The 19125-nt window shown below is 59.4% G+C and overlaps 3 protein-coding genes across 5 annotated transcripts; 1 reads left to right on the top strand and 2 right to left on the bottom strand.

The window, feature by feature from the left end:
* Positions 1–612: 612 nt before the first annotated feature.
* Positions 613–5406, bottom strand: TMEM151A (transmembrane protein 151A). The gene is made up of 2 exons (XM_026004374.2): positions 5132–5406; positions 613–3073 (listed from the first exon to the last, which is right to left on the bottom strand). The coding sequence occupies exons 1-2, from the start codon at positions 5204–5206 to the stop codon at positions 1742–1744; spliced, it is 1407 nt and encodes a 468-aa protein (XP_025860159.1). The 5' UTR covers positions 5207–5406; the 3' UTR covers positions 613–1741.
* Positions 5407–7419: 2013 nt separating this feature from the next.
* On the top strand, positions 7420–11994 carry YIF1A (Yip1 interacting factor homolog A, membrane trafficking protein). 2 transcript variants are annotated; one of them, XM_026004377.2, is made up of 8 exons: positions 7420–7919; positions 8617–8828; positions 8994–9098; positions 9222–9300; positions 10749–10806; positions 10978–11133; positions 11604–11697; positions 11792–11994. In XM_026004377.2, the coding sequence occupies exons 1-8, from the start codon at positions 7889–7891 to the stop codon at positions 11936–11938; spliced, it is 882 nt and encodes a 293-aa protein (XP_025860162.1). In that variant the 5' UTR covers positions 7420–7888; the 3' UTR covers positions 11939–11994. The 2 variants fall into 2 exon arrangements, with proteins under 2 accessions (XP_025860162.1, XP_025860161.1); XM_026004376.2 differs by having other exon boundaries at positions 11768–11994.
* A 371-nt stretch (positions 11995–12365) lies between these two features.
* Positions 12366–18403, bottom strand: CNIH2 (cornichon family AMPA receptor auxiliary protein 2). 2 transcript variants are annotated; one of them, XM_026004378.2, is made up of 6 exons: positions 18119–18403; positions 14283–14351; positions 13822–13869; positions 13491–13603; positions 13211–13354; positions 12366–13015 (listed from the first exon to the last, which is right to left on the bottom strand). In XM_026004378.2, exons 1-6 carry the CDS (start codon positions 18197–18199, stop codon positions 12988–12990), a joined length of 483 nt encoding a protein of 160 aa, XP_025860163.1. In that variant the 5' UTR covers positions 18200–18403; the 3' UTR covers positions 12366–12987. The 2 variants fall into 2 exon arrangements, with proteins under 2 accessions (XP_025860163.1, XP_025860164.1); XM_026004379.2 differs by lacking the exon at positions 14283–14351 and having other exon boundaries at positions 18119–18331.
* Between the last annotated feature and the right edge of the window lie 722 nt (positions 18404–19125).

The raw sequence follows: 19125 nt of genomic DNA, 5'->3' as shown, positions 1-19125 counted from the left end.
GAGGAGTGGGCCACAGGCTGCCTTGTACCCACATCTGCCCTCTAGCCCGGTGCCCTGGCACAGTGAACTCCCTGCACAGCCATCCATGTGAAGATGCCACCTCCAGGAGTGAGTGAGGCCCTTCATTTGCCCTTGTTCTTGATCTTCAGATCCCATGTGCTGATTCAGGGCTGGCTATTTCCCACCTGTGTCCTCCGACATGCTCAGCGCCCACTCCCCCGAACACCAGTGGCCATTGAGGGAACTGAACTTACGCCACAGACCACAGCAATTTTCTTCCACTCTGGGAACCAGTCACCAGGCCCTTAGACCTCAGTATGTCCAGCGGTAGAACGAAAACCCCCACTGGGCTGGAAGATGGACCACTTGGAAAATGCCTTAGAAGTGACCCAGATGCCAGTCAGTTGGGGTGAGCTGCTCAGAGCAACTTAAACCTGAGTCTCAGGCCCTAGGCTGGGCAAAGAGCTTCCCTCTCAGCTTACCCTGTTCCTGGGAACACTGGAGCCCAACCTGGCCCCCCCTTCCAGAACCGAGCATCGAAACGCTAACCCAGGGTGGCCCATTGCACTTGTAATGGTCTTAGACCCACCACTTAGGAATGCACGTGAGACCTTGCATTTCATATCTTTTATTTTATCTGTGTCTTCTCTGCCTCCTCCCTCATCCACTGGCCCCCTAGAGGTGGTGGAAACCCCAGTTGGAAAGAAGGGAACTACTCTCTCCTCCCTGGAGGAGGAACAGTGTCCCATGGGCCTGGGCCCCACTGATGGGAGAAGCAGGGGCCTCCATGGCAGAGCAGGTGCATCGTCCAAGAGGCTGTGGCCAAGGCCGAGGTCCCTCGGATGCCCTGTGGCCCTGGGCCCCGTGGGTCATCAGGAAGGTGAAGAGCAGAGAAGTCTGGGGGAGCAATGAGAGGACAAAGCCTCGGGGGGAGAGTGTGCATGGCTGATAGAGGTGGATGTGGACTTTGGGGGGACAGGAGCAGAGACCAGAAGATGTGGGATCAAGGCAGGGTCCTAAGAAGGAACGCCAGGTCATAGGGGAGCTGGATGTGAGGGGAGGGTACACCAGGGAAAAACAGGGGGCCAAGGGGGACAAGGCTGTGCTCCAAGAACTAGGCTCCCAGTACAGGGGCTGTGCCACAGTCTGATCAGGGATTGGCCCTGAGCAGAGACCAGAGGGTAGGCAGGGAGGGATTGTCAGGGGAGGAGGATGGGGACTTGGGGCTGTAGTGGGGCCAGGCTGTGGTGTTGTCACAGCCAGCTCTTCAATTTCTTGGAAGCCAGCCCAACTGGGCATAGCCCCAAACCACCAATTTGTGCTTCTGGGTTGCTCGAGGGCTCCCAATGTGGCCTCAGCCATGCAGGGAAGAGCAGGTAAGCAGCCCTCTGCTGCATGTAATAGCTGTCCCCAGGACTCCTTCCCCATCCCAGGCTTTCTGGAAACATCCCCCTTGCCCAACCTGACAGGTCTCTAGGCTAGATCACCAGCCATCGCAGGGGGTGGAACACGGTGGTGGTGGGGAGCCATGCTGGGATGTTCACAGACTCAACTTCAGTGGTGTCCATTCACCCCCCAAATCACCCTGGGTTGCTGCGCTTCAGTCTGATTAAGGACTCTACCCCTCCCCCACCCCTCGTGTGCTGGTCTGCTTTCCCTCCTATCTCGGACAACAGCCGCTCAGGCATCAAAGCCCATGGCGGGGTGGTGGGGAGGAGGCCACCTGGGGACCCCATGGGTCTCAGAGTGTACCCTGCCCGTCCCCCTGGCAGCCGCTGTCACCATGGACAATGAGCACCGGGAAGTATAGGGCGTCCTCGTAGCACGGTGGGCTTTCCAGGGGCTCTGTGTCCTCTCCGCGGCGCCCCAGTGGCCCCCCGCTCAGGCTTCGGAAGACCCCTGGTGTGGCCCGGCCCCCAGCTCCCAGAGACAGGCGGCTGCGGCTGAAAGGCAGGCGGGGCCCACCGGGCCGGGCAGGGGGCAGCGAATTGCTGCTGAGGGAGCGACGGCAGCGCTGGCAGCCACGGAGGTAGGCACCGGAGCCGGCACCCATGACCACGGCCTCCGAGTAGCTGGGTACCAGCTGCCGGTTGGAGCAGATGTGCCACTCCAGCTCGGTGAAGTCCACCGTGGCCACCCGGGACAGCGGGGGCCCGCTGGGCACCGCCCCAGGGGGGGGCGAGCCGGCACCGAACAGCTTCTCCACCTGGTAGTGCACGTGGGCTGTGCCATAGGCTGCCACGACACGCAGCGGCCAGGACAGCGTGGCCGCCGACACAAGCCAGAAGACCCAGGCGCGGGCATACCAGGGCGGGCTGCGCGGGTCCGCGAAGACCATGAGAGACTCGCGGAAGTCCACGTCCTTCAGGTGCATGCCCTCGCGGGCCTCCAGGTAGTCGTCCAGGCCCTCATTGGCGCTGAAGAAGCGGGCCCGCTGGGTGAGGTACGAGGCCTCGGCCTCGGCGCTGCCGAAGCTGAAGCACTTGGTGAAGCGCAGCCTCGTGGCCGCGTGGTCAGCCAGGCCCACAAGCTCCTTGGAGACATCGCGAACGCCGTGGGCCGAGTAGTCAAACTCGCCGCGAGCCGTGCGACTGTCAGCCCTCTCGTGGTAGACCTGCGTGGTGGTGTAGGCATCGCCGTTGCGGTAGCGGGTGATCTGGCGGGTGCGCCGCACATAGTGGTAGCTGGTGGCCTTCCACCAGACACAGGGCGGCGCCTGCTGCAGCCGGTGGATCAGGGCAAGCACGGTGTTGGCGTCAGTGCGCGGCGCCTGGCACGAGCGCACGTGGCAGTGCCAGCACTCAGCCAGGTAGAGGAGGTAGAGAAGGGAGACAAAGGCCAGCGGGATGTACAGGTAGCCATCTGAGCAAGGGCTGGCGGGGTAGGTGGGCGGGGGGCCCCCAGCCCCGCGGGCCAGGGCTGCCTCAGGCCCCAGGACCAGCCGTGGCACTGTGGCCAGGCGACACCAGGCCACCACGGCGCCGCAGGCATGGATGAGCAGTGTGAGGAGCAGGCACTTCCAGTGCGACTCTCGGCACAGAGAGCTTCCCAGGGATTGTTTCAGGGGCCGCTGCTGCGGGGTAGGCAGAGAGAGGAGAGGTGGGCATCAGGATGGGCCATTGGCTGCTCCTGCCCCTCTGCTTAAGCCCCATGAAGGAGCTGGGGCTCTGCTTTCCACTCTACAGAGGAGGAAACTGAGGCCCGAAGGGACAGAGCATCTTGCTCCAGACCTCACCCCTCCAGCCCTCACAGTAGAGCTACATGATTCAAACTGGGGCCTGTCTGCCCCCAAGCTGTCCTCTACTGTGCCCCATCATCCCTCAGTCAAGGGCACCCAGGGAAAAGCAGACACATCTCTGCCAAGAGAAGGAAGGACCTCCTGACTGGCCATTGGGAAAACTGAACTCTGGTTCCAGTTCTCCCCCTCATTTTCTGTGTGGTCTTGGCCACATTCCTGTCCTCTCCAGGCCTTAATTCCTGGACCTGTTGGTACAGGAGGCCAGGGTGGCAGGGGTCTTAAGGGTGAAGAGCATGGGCTTTGGAACCCCACTGTCTGGGATTCACTGCTGGCTCCACCACTTACTGTATGACTTGGCCAGGTCCCTCATGCCCTCTGGACCTCAGTCTCCTCATCTGGAGACTGAGGCTTTTGTGAGGATTCAAGAAGACCTTACATGTGGCAATTGCAGCAGAGTCTGGCCCCAGGAATAAATATTATTACTGTTATCCTGAGACTCCCTCTGGTCCCTTGGCTTCACTTAGAGACTTGGGAGAAGCTTTTAAGTAAGTGAGAAAGAGGAAGAGCTGGGAACGGGGGAGGTGTGAGTCTGGGGGGAGCAGATGGAGTGTCGTCCTCCACTGCCCATCTGTGCTGTGAGGGAGGGGGTAGAGCACAGCTGCTGGGCAGTCTCTCGAGAGACCCAAGAGGAGAAGAAATGCCCCCAGCCCAGCCCAGGGCACCCCACCTCCCCCCTCCACTCCATCACCCACCACAGGTACTCGTCATCACCACTGACCTGCAGGGCGGGCCACACATCCACATCCTCCACCATGTTTATCACAGGCCCACCTCACACAGATGTGCAGGCTGCCTGCCCATCCCAGACACCAGACGGTCACCAATGCCCAGGGCACAATCCCTCATAACCATAACACGGTGCACAAGTGCATGCTTTCACCACCCCGCACACACACACACCCCACACAGACCCACCCACCACAGGACACACACAGGCATACATGGGTTGCACATTCCCTGAAGCCCAGGTACACATCAGACCCTCACCTGACCACAGTGCACATCCCCTAACCCCACCCCTACTGCAACCTGACACACACTAGACTCTAGGGGAGAGACCCACCCACAGCAGAACATGTTCACGCATGACCACATCACCCAAGCCAAGGACCCACCAGACCACCACCTGACTGGCTCACCCCAGATGCCGGGAGCATGGACTAGCATTCACACACCCACAAGTGCACTACATCCATCCAAGCACATCCACAGACCCTCTCACCACCTATCACCCCTGCACTCCACACAGGGCCCCACATTCCTGCAGATCCTCTTCTTGGCCAGGGTTGAGCAGAGGCCACTCTGGGGGTCCCAGCCAGCAGGAAGGCCGCCCCCACCGCCCGGGGCCTCACCGCGGGGGGCGGGGGGGAAGGGAGAAGGGGTACCAGAGGCCGCCTCCTCTCCTCTTTCCCCTCCTCCCTCCGCTGCCTTCCTCAAGCCCTGGCTACTGCTGCTGCATTGCAGACGCCGCCCGGGCACCTCGTGAGCCGCTGGGCTGGGGGGGCGGGGGGCCCGACCCCGGGGCCTTGGGGCCGAGGGGCTGCGCTGCGGAATGAGGGCGCGCGGGGGCCAGGCGCTGACGTCACAGGAGGGCGAGGAGGGACGAAGGGGCGCCCGGGGCAGGAGTCGCCCCGTCCTGCCTTCCCAGCGCCCCCACCCCGACCCCCACGCGAGCCCCCCGGCACGCCAGACGTCGGCTCCCCTAATGACGTCATTGGAAGCTGGGGTTTGGAGACTTCCCACCTCAGCCCCCGTCCAGGGTTTGCCCCTTCCGTTGTCCCCCTCGCCCCGCTCCAGCCCCCGCTCCGGCCCCCCAACACGCGGCGCCGGTACCTCCTCCCGCAGCGGTTCGCCGTCCGGGATGAACGCAGGCACGTCCCCGCTGTCGCCTCCGCCGCCCTCGGGCATCGTGTCCTGGCTGCTGGGGCGGCCCGGGCCCGGGCCCGGGGCATGATAGGGGGGAGCGCGGAGGGCTGCGGCGCGGCCCCGAGGGCGTCCGCTCGGCTCGTCGGCCGCGCAGGGAGTGCGCCGAGCTCGAGCCCGAGCGCGGCGGTGGTGGTGGCGGTGGCGGTGGCGGCGGCGGTGGCGGCGGCGGCGGCGGCGTCGGCGGCCGCGGTGCCCGGCGCCCCGCCCTCCGCTGACCCCGCCCCCGCGGCACCCGCGGCGCCGCCGGCATCGCCTGGTACAGCGGGCGCTGCCCCCGCCCCCGAGAACCCCCGGGCTGGCCGACCCAAGCTTGGGTTCCCTCCTGCCGCGCTTGCGCTTGCGACCTTGGCCGAGTCCTTGCTCTTGGGGCCTATTTCCCCGGCCGTGAAAAGGTGGAGGGGGATCTCAAAGGTGGGAAATTCCCCCGGCGACGTGTCTCTGAGGAGCAGGCCCAGGGCTAAGCCCACCCAGATCCCACCCTGGAAGCCTTGCTTGTAGGGGAGAAAGCAGTTATAACCCAGAAAGGTGTGATACACCTCATTCCCTGGACAGAGGTCCTGGGCTCCACTTAAGAGCTGGCAGGTTGGGGCCAGGGCACCCAGGGCCCTAGGCTTCATGACCTTGGGCCTGCACTCTCCACCCCAGCCTCAGTCTTCTCACCTGAGAAATGGGAATATAAAGGTGCACAGGCATTATCATGAGGTACCGGGGAGTGGGATCTGTCCTTCATGGGATAATGCCCTCCTAGGTACCGGTGGCCCCAGTGCTGCTCCCTGGCCCTAGGGGCCTCAGACCTTCACACTTGCCCCTAGTTCTGGGCCTACCCGCAAGGTAGACAATTCATTGGTGGGACATAGGGAGCTGCAATGCTAGGTGTTTTGGGTTGCTTTGCTATTTTTTCCTCCCAAAGGGCAACTCAAAGACCATTCATTCAGTTCAATAACCATACCCATTTAAAGCTGAGGTGATTGAAATGGTAGAAGGAGTAAAGGAGTGAACCAAGGCTTCATCTATTTATTTATTATTTATTTATTGGACACAGATTTTTATTGGGTATCTTCTATACCCAAATATTGTATTTGGCACTGTGAAGACACGGGTAGGAGTGGAGAATGATACAGGCCTTGTCCTAATGGAATTTATATCCAGGGCAAACTGGTGTATGCAGAGGTATCCTGGAACCCAGCATCTGGCCTCAACCCCCAGCCATGTCAGTCCTCTATTCCCTTTGTCTCTCTGAGAAGCACAAGCTAAAATGCTTAAAGAATAACTAGGCTTTGGACAAATGGATATGAGGGGGAAGGGCATCCTGGGTGGAGGGGACTTCTGAGCAAAGGCACTACGATCAGACCACGTGGGCTGTGTTCAGAAAGTAGGAAAGTCACCTAGCGTAACTGGACATTGGGTAGCTAGAGGCAGGTTGCAGAGGACCCGATTTTGCTCTCCAGAAAGTGGTGGCTGAAGTTGTGTGAGAAGGGAAGCCCCTGAAGACTATCACTGAGGAGGGTGAGAGTGGTCACAAACTAGGTGGAGAGAAAGGAACCCTCGACCTCAGGAGTGAGGCCTGGGGGCTGATAGTGTCTCACTTTAAGATGACCGTAGGGCCAGCAATGACTCAGGAGTTTCAAATGCACCTTCAGGAGGTGGATCAGCATACCTCCACCCTCACATCAGCTGGACCACGGGAGAGATGATGGGTCAGGCATGGTGCAGGATCCTATACTACCCAGTCTCTGGGATTTCAGATCTTCTGGAGTTTTCGATATGTGTAATGTATTTGTGTGTACTGTGTGTGTGTGTCTCTCTGTCTGTCTTTCTGTCTCAAGAGCCCAGACCCTCCCAGCAGCTGGGCGCCAGAATCTGCAGGATAGCGGCAGTGGCTGTAGGGCATTTCAGCACCGGACAACGGACAGCACCCGCGCGGGAAGGAGGGACGGGAGGCGGGGAGGAGGAGTCAGCTTCCGGGGCTCGCTGGGCCGCGCCGTCACTGCCCCTCGCGGGCCTCCTGCTAACACCTCACTGGCTGACCGGGCTCCGTGCCACGACTAGAGGAGGGGCGAGGGGAGGATGGATGATGGGAGAAGAAAACTAGCATTGAGAGGGTGGGGCAGGAGACGGGCGGGATTTGGCAGAGCACCACGGACCCATTCCCTCCTGGGTTACGTCCCCCGAGCTAAACTTCTTTCCCAGACTCCCGCCTCTGCCAGGTCTCCACCTGATGTAGTCGTGGCAGGGCGAGCGTCAAGTGCCCCTCTGCGCAGGCGCGGAAATAATTCTCAACCCCACCCCCCACCTTAATCCAAAGGCTTATTGGGTATTGGCTGCTCTGGCCACTAATTAGCATACACACCATCCAATCCGAGAGCGCCTAGGGATGCTCCGCCTATGCCCCTCCGGAAGTTGACTACTGCCGAATCCAATTCCGCGAGGCCGCGCCAACAGCCAATTGAGAGAGGGGAGAGGCGACCTAGCGCCGCCGGGGAGCCAATGGTAGGCGACGGAGGATAACGCTGAGGACATGGCGGCTGCGGTCGAAGAGCTGGCGGACGTGTCGGGCTGCTTCGTAACCCCGATCGGTGCCCAGGAAGCGGAGCAGCTGCCCTATTAGTATTCGTACCCACGAGGCGGCGCAGCGGGCCCTTTGGGAGCGCCAGCATCGCGGCCATGGCTTATCACTCGGGCTATGGAGCCCACGGTGCGTGGGGAGCGGGGCGGGCGGGACGCGGCCGGATCGGCCGGAGGAGGGTCGGCGGCGCGGCCCGCTCACCCTGAGGGAGAGGGGCAGCCGTGACCGTTCCCCAGGGCGGCGGGTGTCTTTCGGGTTTCCGCCCTGCGCGAGTCCGCAACGCGTCCCGGACTTCGCCCTCTCGGCCCAATCCTGAGATCAGGCGGTGACAGCACAGCTGGGATTCCCATGCCATACTCGGGCACGAACGGGGTCTGCCTCCAGAACTTTCTAAACTTGTCATGACCCTGGTAGGGACCCTCACCACCGCCCAGGGCCTTTGGGTACTCGGCTGTCGCCTTTTCCACCCTTGTTAATGCGGGATGCCCTCCCAGTTATCTTCTCCACCTAGCAAACTTCTACTCACTCTCCCAAGGCTGTTAAGGGATCACTTCCCTGGAGAAGGACCCCAGAAACCCCCAGGTGGGCAACCACTTCCAGGCGCTGCTTCAGCTCTTTCTTTGCCTACATTTGGCACCTCTGGAAAAAGATCCTTCATCAAAATTCTTTCTGGGTTACCTACCCCTCATCCAGGCCAGGTTTCACTAACTGATTGTTTGGTGACCCCAGGACCCATACAGGGCTGGCCCAACCTGAGGAATGGGGTGGTGGTTTGGGCTCATGTTTGATATTCCTGTCACCTACTCTAGTACCTACAAACCCACAGGCTCCAAGCACAGGGCCCGGGCAGCTCCAGATCCCCCTCCCCTCTTCGATGACACAAGCGGTGCTTACTCCAGCCAGCCAGGAGGATACCCAGCCCCAGGAGCCGACGTGGCCTTCAGTGTCAACCACTTGCTTGGGGACCCAATGGCCAATGTGGCTATGGCCTATGGCAGCTCCATCGCATCCCATGGGAAGGATATGGTGCACAAGGAGGTGTGGCCTGTCCCCAGGGCAAGGGTGGCAAGATTTCTGTCCAGGGATGGGGCATTGTGGGATCCCACCTAATTCTCAACAGCAGCCCTCAGGGAAGGAGCATACAGAGGAGCACCCTGAGGTTTGGGGTACAGCTTACCCACAGCCTCCTCTCTCCTCTCCCAGCTGCACCGTTTTGTGTCTGTGAACAAACTCAAGTATTTTTTTGCTGTGGACACAGCCTATGTGGCCAAGAAGCTGGGGCTCCTGGTCTTCCCCTACACACACCAGGTGAGCTGGCAGGGCCCTGTGCTTTCCTTGTCCTGTCCCAGAGTTTGGCCCCCAGACCTCAACTGCCTTCTTTCTTTTCTTATCTTTTTCTTCTGACCTGGCTGCTGCTGCTGCCACCACCAGAACTGGGAAGTGCAGTACAGTCGTGATGTGCCTCTGCCACCGCGGCAAGATCTCAATGCCCCTGACCTCTATATCCCCAGTGAGTCTTTCTTCAACTTGGGCTGAGGGATGTGGGGCGACTTGTGCCTTAAGGCACCAACGAGAAGAGAGGGGCTCATGCATTTATTCAGCGTCTGCTCTTGGTGCTTTCCATGTGTGGTCGTTGCTAGACACCAGGTTGACAGAGCAAGGGGACCAGTAAGGAGCTTCCTGGGTGCCCTCAGTGCCCTCATGGTATTCCCTTTTGAGATTTTCTTGCCTCTTAACTGGAGCCCTGGCTTTAGACCTGGTCCTGCAACTTCTGGTAATGGGACCTCAGGCTGGCTACTTTTACTCTTAAGTAAACCAGGAATAACAACAGTCTCCACCACAAAGAATTGTTGTGGAAATTCAGTGAGGTGATGTGAGGTGACCTGCTTTCATCAGGAAGCACACCGTAAATAATAGTCATTATCATAGTTATTACTTGTCCCCCAAGTCCCTTCTCTGAGGAAGTGGTCACTCCCTTCTGGGTTCCCATAACTGCCCCCCTACGTGGCATGAGGTCAGGCTGCCCATGTTGGACAGTGGCTGGCAGACTGTGCATCTGATTCCTCTGTCCTGGGGCTTGTCCTGAGGTGAAGCCCATGGTGGACATGCTGGAGGAGGGGTAAGTGTGCTCTGCCAGCCCTCAGAGGGCTTGCCAGGGCAGCCAGTCAGCCCAGTTGCTCCGGGAGGGCCACAGGTTCTTCTTGTCTTCCTTCCTCTATTTCCACTCAGAGCCACCTCATAAAGCAGGAATTGCTATCCCCATTTGAAGCCAAGGCTCAGAGAGATTTGAGTATCTTTGAAGCCATATAGTTTATAGGTGGTAGAGCTAGTTTCCTGACTTCAGACCCTGTGCTCTCTGGTGGGCACATCAGTTTGGTTCTTCAAGGAGGGGCAGAGAACAGGGCTGAGGAGCTACACTTGCTGTGAAAGCCCAGATCCCACAGGCTCTGAGCTTTTGTGTAAACAGCAGAGGTAAACCTGCGCCCTCTGTGTTGGTGGGTGGGCCAGAGCTAAGGCCAGCACCAGTGGCCAGACTGGCTGAGGTGAAGTCATCCCCATGGGCCAGATTTTGGGGAGAGCCTGGGTTGTCTTCAAGCCTGTATTTTAGTACTATAGTGTTGTGGGAGGTTGGCTCCTGCTGTTTGGTCTAGGATTAGCAATAGCCTTGGCCCGTGATACGGTTTGAGCCAGAGCAGGAAAGTTTGGTGAGTTTCCTAGCACAGAGACAGGGAAAGAAGTGGCTTGGTGGTGCGGAGAGAAGAGTCAGGTAGCATTTAGGCCGGGAGAGAGGGCTGAGCAGAGAAAGGAATTCCAGGCAGGGTATTAGGAGCTGACTATGGAAGTTCGCATGCGGGGATATGCAGGGGAGGAAGTATGGAGAGGTGTAAATGGCCCCAAATACCTAGCCAGGGGATTCTGAGGAAACCAGGCTGATGGCATTTTTCTGGCTCTTGGCAGCAATGGCCTTCATCACCTATGTGCTGTTGGCAGGGATGGCACTGGGGATTCAGAAAAGGTCAGTACCAATGCCCTCACCCATTCCTACCAGCTCCCCATCCTGACTGCTCCCCTCACCTCTCTAGGGGACCTTTGGCAGGTCCCATGCTCACCCCATGTCCTCAGTCTCACACCTACCACAGGATGGCTGGTTTCTGAATACTACCCCCCTTCTCCCACATGGCCACAGGTTCTCCCCAGAGGTGCTGGGCCTGTGTGCAAGCACAGCACTGGTATGGATCGTGATGGAGGTGCTAGCCCTGCTCCTGGGTGTCTATCTGGCCACCGTGCGCAGTGACCTGAGCACTTTCCACCTGCTAGCCTATAGCGGCTACAAATATGTAGGGTGAGTAGCTATGGGTCAGGCCAGAGGCAGGCCTGGGAGAGTGGCCTGCTGCCTTGAGTTTCTAGCTGGTGTAGCTGTAGCCTTAAATTATGACCCTGGGCACCTTTCTGGGCCCTAGCTTTTCTCTAATAGAGGAACCAGCTGTTTTTAGCATTCTCCTCAGGAGCCGTGTCCTGTTGTTCAGGTCAGGAATGTTTGGAGAGTCACCCTGGGAACACAGGAGACAAGGGCCTTGTGCTGGAGTAGTGGAGGGTGTCTTAGATCCAGGTCCTAGGGCTAAGTCCTAGGCCTTCCAGATTCATTTTTGAGTCTAGGACTCTGGGGACAGATTGGAGATAAAGGGCTCAGTGGTGGTGGGTGAGATCTAAGGCTGGATGGTAGGGCCAATCTCAGGCCCCGATTCCTTAGGAGATCTCCAGCCATCTCTTCCTCCTCTCCCCTTACTCCCATCTGCACCCCACCCCCTGCAGAATGATCCTCAGCGTGCTCACAGGGCTGCTGTTTGGCAGTGATGGCTACTATGTGGCACTGGCCTGGACTTCGTCTTCACTCATGTACTTCATTGTGAGTTTGGGACTGTGCCTCCTGCCTGTCCCCCTGGGGTTGGAGCTGGGGACAAGCCTCCCTGGCCCAGCTTCAGCTCTCTCCTTTCTTCCAGGTGCGCTCTTTGCGAACAGCAGCCCTGGGTCCTGACAACAATGGGGGCCCAGCTCCCCGGCAGCGTCTCCAGCTCTATCTGACTCTGGGAGCTGCAGCCTTCCAGCCCCTCATCATATACTGGCTGACCTTCCACTTGGTCCGGTGACCCCTGGCCCCCACTGGCACTGATTTTTCCATACATTGAAGATTTGATTTCCTTGATTGTATCTGACCCTTGTTCCTGGGGCCTGGGGCGGGGGGGGCTCTCCATTGCCCAGGGTTTACCAGGCTCAGGGGACCCAGGCGAGGGCTTCCTGGAGTGTGTGGCTTTGATACTGCTTTGAAAGGCAGATGGAAGGGTTTTAGCAGGAATAGCTGTTTAGCCGTGGCCGGGAGAGTGAGGATAGAAGGGAGCAGCATGCCAAGGAGACCTCAGAGGCCTCTTTGATCCATCTGAGGGGTTCCCTAGAAGGTTCCGTGGGCCAGTGTTTTGAGCCTAGCTGGACTGGGGATTCAGGTGAGGGCTGCCCCTATAGAGACCCTCTGCCCCCATGTGCTCTTCAAGCCTTTCAGGAGCAGAACTGGGGCCCACGTGTTTGCAGTAGTTTATTCATATTTTGTCACAAATGGCCGGGGAAGGGGTGCCGGACTCCTCCAGGCAACATAGAAAATAGGTCCAAGAGACAGGACAGGCTGGGGTGGGGCAAGTGGGGATGGGGAAGGGAGAGGTCTAGAGAGACAGCCTGGGGGAGGGGAGAGGGCAGACTAGGGGTGGGCTGCCCCCCCTGCTGAGCCTGCTCATTCCCGGTGCGGGTACCCCCCCACCTGCAGGGGGTGCCTCAGGGTGAGGGTGCAGGGGGGGGCGGCCCAGAACTTCCAGGGTCAAGCCCTGCCGCTTTGGCAGGGTCCATGTCTGTCCCCCCACCCAAAGTGGACAAGGCTGGAGGTTCTGCCCCTTCCAAGACTGACTGCCATGCCTGCAGGCTGACAGAGGAGCCCCTACCCCTATTTAGAGCTCTGCCCAGCCCTAGTCCAAGGGGAGGGGGCTCTGAAGGCGGGAGGTCCCGCAGCAGCAGTTTGGAGGGGTGGAGAGGAGGCCGGGGGCACCAGTGCCCCCTCCCTCCCCAGGGCTGAGGCCTCTGTGGCCGAGGGGCAGGGCTGGGGGTGCACAGGCGTCCGGTCCATTCTGGGCTTGCTCCCTGGCCGGCTTCCCCCTTAGAAACTCACCAACGTATAAACCATACTGTGGGAAGATGAGGCAGTGAGCCAAGTCCTTAGTAGGCCCAGCTACCGGCCACCCACCCTGTTATACCCCGGGTTGCCCTCAGTCCTTAAGGGAAAAAGGCAAGAACCTGGGACCCAACCACTCCTGGGATTGGAGGCATGGTACCCAGAGCATCCCTTCCCTGACTTCTGACTGCCATGGGCAGGGCCTCACCTGTACAGGTAATAGAAGAAGGAGAGCAGGTAGAAGGCGAGTTTGCACCAGGACTCCTTCTGGCAGTAGTTGAGGATGTCAGCATTCATGATGGAGACCGCATCATACATGACCTCAGAGCCATCCGCAGGGCGATGGAAGTACCTGGTGGGGTGGGGGGAGGAGGGAGGGAGGGGCTTGAGTGCCCACATCAGAGCTCCACCCCCATCCTGCCCCTGCTCTTTCATCTCACTCCCCGCTGCCAGAAGTGGTAGAAGAGGGGAGATGTGGAGTCTCTCACCTCCAGAGGTGGTAGAAGAGGAGGGGGATGTTGAGGCCCAGGGTCACCCACTCTGCTGCACACAGAAACATCAGACAGAAGAGGCCGTGGATGGAGTATTCTGGGACCACCAGCTGGGGAGGGAGGGTGAGAGGTCAGCTGCCTGGTGCTAGGACAGACCCCAGTGGCAAGGGTACAGAGGGGAGCTGGGATTTGGGAGGTGCTCCCCGTGACCCCTCAAGGGATCTTTAGCCTCCCACTCCCTCCCGGTGGCTGACTGGCTTTACTCCGGGTCACAGCGAGTAGGGCTGAGCTGGGTCACGAGCCTCCCGCTACCAGCGCTGACACTGACCTTCCTCAGGAGGCAGCAGATGCGTTCGATGTTTTTTAAACGCTCGCGCTGTAGAGGGAAGAAAAGGCCGCCATGGGGGAGCAGTGGAGCGGGCATTGAAGGCGCCCCTCTGCCCTCCCTGTGTCCCCCGCCGACCCGAGCGTGGCCGCCAGGGGGCGCCAGAGCAGTCTCTGCGGCAAGGAAGCAGCCGCGCCGTCGCCATGGCAACCGTCACCGTGGAGGGACCTTCACCCGCGTCTCCATGGCAACGGCCCAGAGCCTGGCAACGGCCGCCCCGCCAGGAGGAACCCGAGCCCTGAGCCCGCGCCAGGTGTTTTGCTGGGGGCGGGGACAGACAGGAAGGGGCACTGCCCGATCTCACCACATTCCCCACTTCTCCGCGTCCCCCACTCCGCTTGGCCTGCGACAGATGGAAAGACAGACGGACGGACACACCTCGGCACAGCACATGTATCACTTACTGCCCGCGCTGGGTTCCCCTGGTCGATGGGGTTCTTGAAGTCGGTCCGCAGCTCGTCAAAGGCTATGATCTGGGGGAGGGGCGTGTGCTTCAAGGTTGAGGCAGCAGCTTACGGCCCCCCACCCAAGCTTCTATGGGATAGGAATTCCTACAGGGGTACTGGACCAGTTGGAGCTTACTGCAAAGGTTGAGAAACTGAGGTTGAGGGAGGTGCGGGGCCTAGCCCAAGGTCACACAACAGTCTGCAACGGAATCCTAGTGTGCTTATGCCCAAGTCAAGGCATGTTCACAATGCCTCCATCCAAAACATCCCAAGAGATGGTGTCTTTCTGCCCTGTGTTGACCACTGAGATCCCAGAGGCCTGGGATACAGCCCTTGCTTAGGAGGGTTCCCTTGCTTGGGAGAACTGTGAACTATATTCCAGGGTGATCAGGGCTATGGGAGGCCTGATCCAGCATCCGAGGTGATGGGGAGCAGAGTTCGGGCTGGACTCTGAGTGGGTGTTTGGTGAACAGATGGGGGAAGGGCAGTCCAAGCAGCAGGTACAAAGGCAGAAGGTTTAAGGAACAAGGAATATTCAGGAAGCTGCAGGTTCCATGAGGCCAGAGTTAAAGTGTGAGGTGAATGTGAAATGTGAGGGAATGTGAAAGATGGGCTGGAGATACTGTGAGCCTGGACCAGATGTTTGGACTTTAACCCAAAAGTAATGCAGAGCCACTGAGGGCTATAAGGCAGCAGAGTGGGATGATCAGGCTAATGTTTTATGATGGATGGAGCAGGAAGTATACATCAGGTAACAGTCCCAGCCAAGGCATACATGATGCTTATTCTATTCTAGCAGGTTTTATGTTTACTAATTCATTTAATGCTTGCAATAACCTGATGACGTAGGGACTGGTATTATCATATCCGTTTTGCAATAAGGAAACTGAAAGACAAGCTAAGTTACTTGTCCAAGACCACACAGCTAGTCAGTGGTAAGACAGGATTCTAACCCCTTAGACTCTGGCGTTAAAAATCTTAACCTCTTGATCATGGGCAGGCCAGGCCAGTGAGGAAACTGGGCGGAGGGCGGCAATGTTGATGGTGATCTGCATGAGGAGAGTGGCGGTGAGAGTGGAGAGGTGTGGAGGGATTCCAGAGCTATTTAGAAGCCAGACTCCAATGGGCTTGAATGGCCGTAGAGTGGAGGCAGAGGGGCCCAAGTTGCCTATGTGTGTTGGGCATCTGATAGGTAGCAGTGTCCTCACTGGGATGGGGAACTCTTGGGAGGAGCAGGTGTTTGAGAGATAATGAGAGAGATCTGGGTGGGGGCTGGTGGGAGCTGGCATGGAAGGTGGTCTGGAAGAAAAGCCTTCTGAGGTCCCCTCTCTTCAGCACTAGCATGAGGATAAGGCACAGAGCCCCCCACCTTCAAGCTTCCCAGACCCCAGACGGCTTAGAGGGAGAGAACATGGGCTTCTTGAGGGAGCCAGGGCCATCTGGAGCAGCAACCCCTCCCCATGGACTTTGGGCAGCCACCTGCCTGCCAGGCACAGCAACAGGGTCCAGCAGGGAGCGGAAGGGTGCCGTCTGTCTGCCCCAGAGCTGGCACCACTAGCAGGCAGCGGGTGTCGTGCCTCCCACCCCCCGGGCTGCCTGGCGCTGACTCAGCCCCCTGGAACAAACAATCCCCCACGATGACAGCTGACAGACGTCACTCACCACTAGGTTGCCTAGCGACCAGTGGGACTGGGCTCAGGGTCTGGGGTGGGAACTGAGGTCCTACCTTGGAAGATTTGGTTCTTACTAATTTGGATTGAGGACCACATGTCCTATGCCTATGCCCACCCCCACTCCCCTTTAGGAGGCCGTGCTCTGGGCACTCTGATGTATATAAAACAAACCCACTTTACCCACAAGGAAACATACTCAAGATGAATGACTTGCTAAGATCACCCAACTAAATACAAGAGTGAACACCATGCTTGACACATAATAGGTGCTCAGTAAATATTCGTTGGGCCCTTCCCACCTGCCTAGGAGCCCCACAAGGGCAAAGCCTGAGTCTTATTCATCCTTGACTCTTCAACAGCTGCCCAGAGCTCAGTTCTTGGGAAGCACCGACACCGGTGTTAGAGGACAGCTCTGAGTAGCTCCTAAGGACAGGGACCCCCAGAGGCACTGTGCAAGGTCTCTGGATGGGGAGAGGCCTGGAAAGGGGCTTCTTGAATTCCAGGAAACTTTCTCCCAGGAGCTGGTTAGCTCAGTGTTCCCAGCCTGTGACCCTCAATTTCTTCCAATCTCCGGGACCCCAGCTCTCCTGCCTCCAGCCCACAGGACTGTCCACTACCCTGGAGTGAGATAGGAGGCTCACAGATATCAAGATGGATAAGGGCCCCAGATATGGGGGCAGAGAAAGAGAAAAAGATAAAGGAGGAGAAAAGGAAAATCAATTAAGAGACCCATGGGGGCAGAAGGGGGGCAAAGCCAGGGAGAGGGCTGGAGATGGGGAGAGGGGAATGTGCTGAAAGGTGCCTGTAGGGACTCATCTCTCACACAGAAGGGGTGCAGTCAGAGTCCAGGGAACCCAGATGTCAAGGAGATAGGCAGCAGTGGGGCTAGGGGGATGGTGAAGGGAGAGATTGGTCAAAAGACAAGGAGGATCATGGGGCAGACAGTGGGTCCCAGGAAGAGAGGAAGTGGGGAGACCAGGAAATAAGCAGGTGAGGTAATGAGAAGGAAGCGAGAGGAAGGAAAGTACAGGTTACAGGGAGAGACAGGAGAGGGGTAAGGAAACACCCCCCTGCCCCCCCCCCCCACCCAGAGGGGATGAAGATCAGGAAGGTGTGTCCTGGAGGCAGAAGTAGAGGATGCAGAAATGGATGGACCAGGGCCAACAGAGATGGGCAGTCCTCACAGAGGGGATCCGGTGGGGGCCAGAACCTCAGGGGGAGGAGGCTGAGGGAGGGCAGTGTGGGGTGGGTGTCAAGGGCCAAACAATGAGCTGGCAGCTAAGTGATACAGTTCTTGGTGAGAGGAAGGGAACCAGGCAGAGGGGGCCACCGAGAAGAAGACCTCAGAGAAAATGAGAGAGAGGGACTCTCTCTAAGGAGAGGTGATTAGGATAAAGGATAGGAAATGGACACTGAAAGACCAGGTGTGGAGCCAGGCCAGAGTGAGAGACAGACCAAAGGGGACACAAGACAAAGGAAAAAGTAGGAAGGAAGAGGAGGAAGAATGGGAAGTGGGTAGGAAACCTGATGGTGGGAAGCCCAGGAAGGAGGGGGTAGGGAAGCCCAAGGTGAGCTGATGGTGGGGACTAGGTCTCTGGTGTGCTTAGAGCCAGTCGCTGCTGGGTCAGGGAGGTGAGCGAAACGGAAAGGGTTAATGGGCTCTGCGATCCGTAGGTCCTGTAAACAGATGCAGTTGCCATGGCAACTGGCTCCATCACTCAGGCTGGAAAAACCCACAAAGGGGGGGCAAGCAGACAGACAAACTGCCCGACAGACAAACGGGGGCGACTGGATTGGGGGGTGGGTAGGAGGAAAGAAAGCAGCAAGAGCCCCAGAATTCTGCCCCACACCCCAAGGCGGCATGGGGCAGGGGCAGGGGGTCAGGGACCAACTGACATATCCACAGATAGGCGGGGGCGGCGGAGGAAAGGGGCCCCGGGAAGGAAGCCGACGACAGGAGAGGGTGTTCATGGGGGCGAGCAGAAGCTGACCGAAGGGGGATTGCGGAGAGGAGGCTCCAAGTTTCCCCGGGGCCCTGAGCCCATCTGCCCGGCCCCCTCCCGCTCTGTGTGCCCGCGGTCCCCCACCCCGCCCCCAGCCCCAGCCCCAGCCCGGCCTTACGTGCCAGATGACAAAGAAGATGAGGGAGGCGCACAGCACCAGGGTGAGCATGTAGCAGAACGCGGCGAAGGTGAACGCCATGGCCCCCGTGCCGGGCGGCGGCCCGGGGGGCGCCAGCGCGTGGCCCGGGCGCAAGGGGACGCCCCCCGGTTCGCGTTTAGGGCCGGCCGGGCATGGCCCGCAGGCCTCGGGGGACGCGGGCGGCGCGGCCGGGACCGGGGCCGCGGGGCCGTGGGGCGCACGGGGCGCGGGCCGGTGGGCTCGGGGGGCGCGTCCGCTGCCGGCTGCCCGGGCCGCGATTGCTCATCCTGCGATCCCTCGCCCGCGGCTCCCTCGCTCTCCAGCCCGCGAAGCCGGCGGGGCGGAGCCGGGGGCGGGGCCGCCGTGCGAACCGCCTCAGGCGGGGCTGGGTTTCTGTGCGCCCCTTCGCTGGCACCGCCGGGCCGAGCGCCACCCCCGCCCCAACCTCAGGGACACGTAGGCATGGACTTACATCCTGAACATGTGCCCGCCCCCGCCCCCCGCGTCACACGAGTTCGGTCCACTCGGAAGAGCACACACACCCCCCTACCCTAACATACTGTATTGTGCACACCGACCTGGGAGGCCAGGCTGAGGTCCTAAGTGGGAGGAACTTGGCACTGTCCAAGGGGGCAGAGAGAGACACTTGGCTTGAACCCAGGGCAAAGCTGGGAGAGGGCTGAAGGGAATGAGGGCCTGGTCTGATGGTGCATGTCTGCAGCCTAAGCCCACAGTCTGGACAGATGTGGGCCCGTGTGGGTGTTGACAGAGCCTCACCAGGTACCCGCAGCTGATGGCCACCCGCCTCCCTTTCTGCCAAAACCGTGCTGGGCCCGTGGGGACACACCACAGAAGCAAAAGAAGGCAGCACTCTTGGCTTTAGGAAGTGGGTCAAGGACTTTCAACAGCAACCCTAGGACACACAGTCCAAGCCAGGACCCCTGTACAGCCACCAATCCCAGGGCCCCAGTTCCATTCCCCCAACC

The sequence above is a fragment of the Vulpes vulpes genome, chromosome 5 (genome assembly GCF_048418805.1).
Source record: "Vulpes vulpes isolate BD-2025 chromosome 5, VulVul3, whole genome shotgun sequence".
Taxonomy (NCBI): Eukaryota; Metazoa; Chordata; class Mammalia; order Carnivora; family Canidae; genus Vulpes; species Vulpes vulpes.
Note: the sequence above shows the minus strand (reverse complement) of the source record. Positions and strands in the feature narration are given on the sequence as shown.

Excerpts from the sequence above, each read along its gene's own strand:
- TMEM151A (XM_026004374.2), bottom strand. The coding sequence starts at position 5,206 with ATGCCCGAGGGCGGCGGAGGCGACAGCGGGGACGTGCCTGCGTTCATC. Across the intron at positions 3,074-5,131 it reads GCGAACCGCTGCGGGAGGAG|CAGCGGCCCCTGAAACAATC; the intron begins GTACCGGCGCCG and ends CCTACCCCGCAG.
- YIF1A (XM_026004376.2), top strand. The coding sequence starts at position 7,889 with ATGGCTTATCACTCGGGCTATGGAGCCCACG. Across the intron at positions 9,099-9,221 it reads TCTTCCCCTACACACACCAG|AACTGGGAAGTGCAGTACAG; the intron begins GTGAGCTGGCAG and ends TGCCACCACCAG. Across the intron at positions 9,301-10,748 it reads CCCTGACCTCTATATCCCCA|CAATGGCCTTCATCACCTAT; the intron begins GTGAGTCTTTCT and ends GGCTCTTGGCAG.
- CNIH2 (XM_026004378.2), bottom strand. The coding sequence starts at position 18,199 with ATGGCGTTCACCTTCGCCGCGTTCTGCTACATGCTCACCCTGGTGCTG. Across the intron at positions 14,352-18,118 it reads TCTTCTTTGTCATCTGGCAC|ATCATAGCCTTTGACGAGCT; the intron begins GTAAGGCCGGGC and ends CCCCTCCCCCAG. Across the intron at positions 13,016-13,210 it reads TTCTTCTATTACCTGTACAG|TATGGTTTATACGTTGGTGA; the intron begins GTGAGGCCCTGC and ends ATCTTCCCACAG.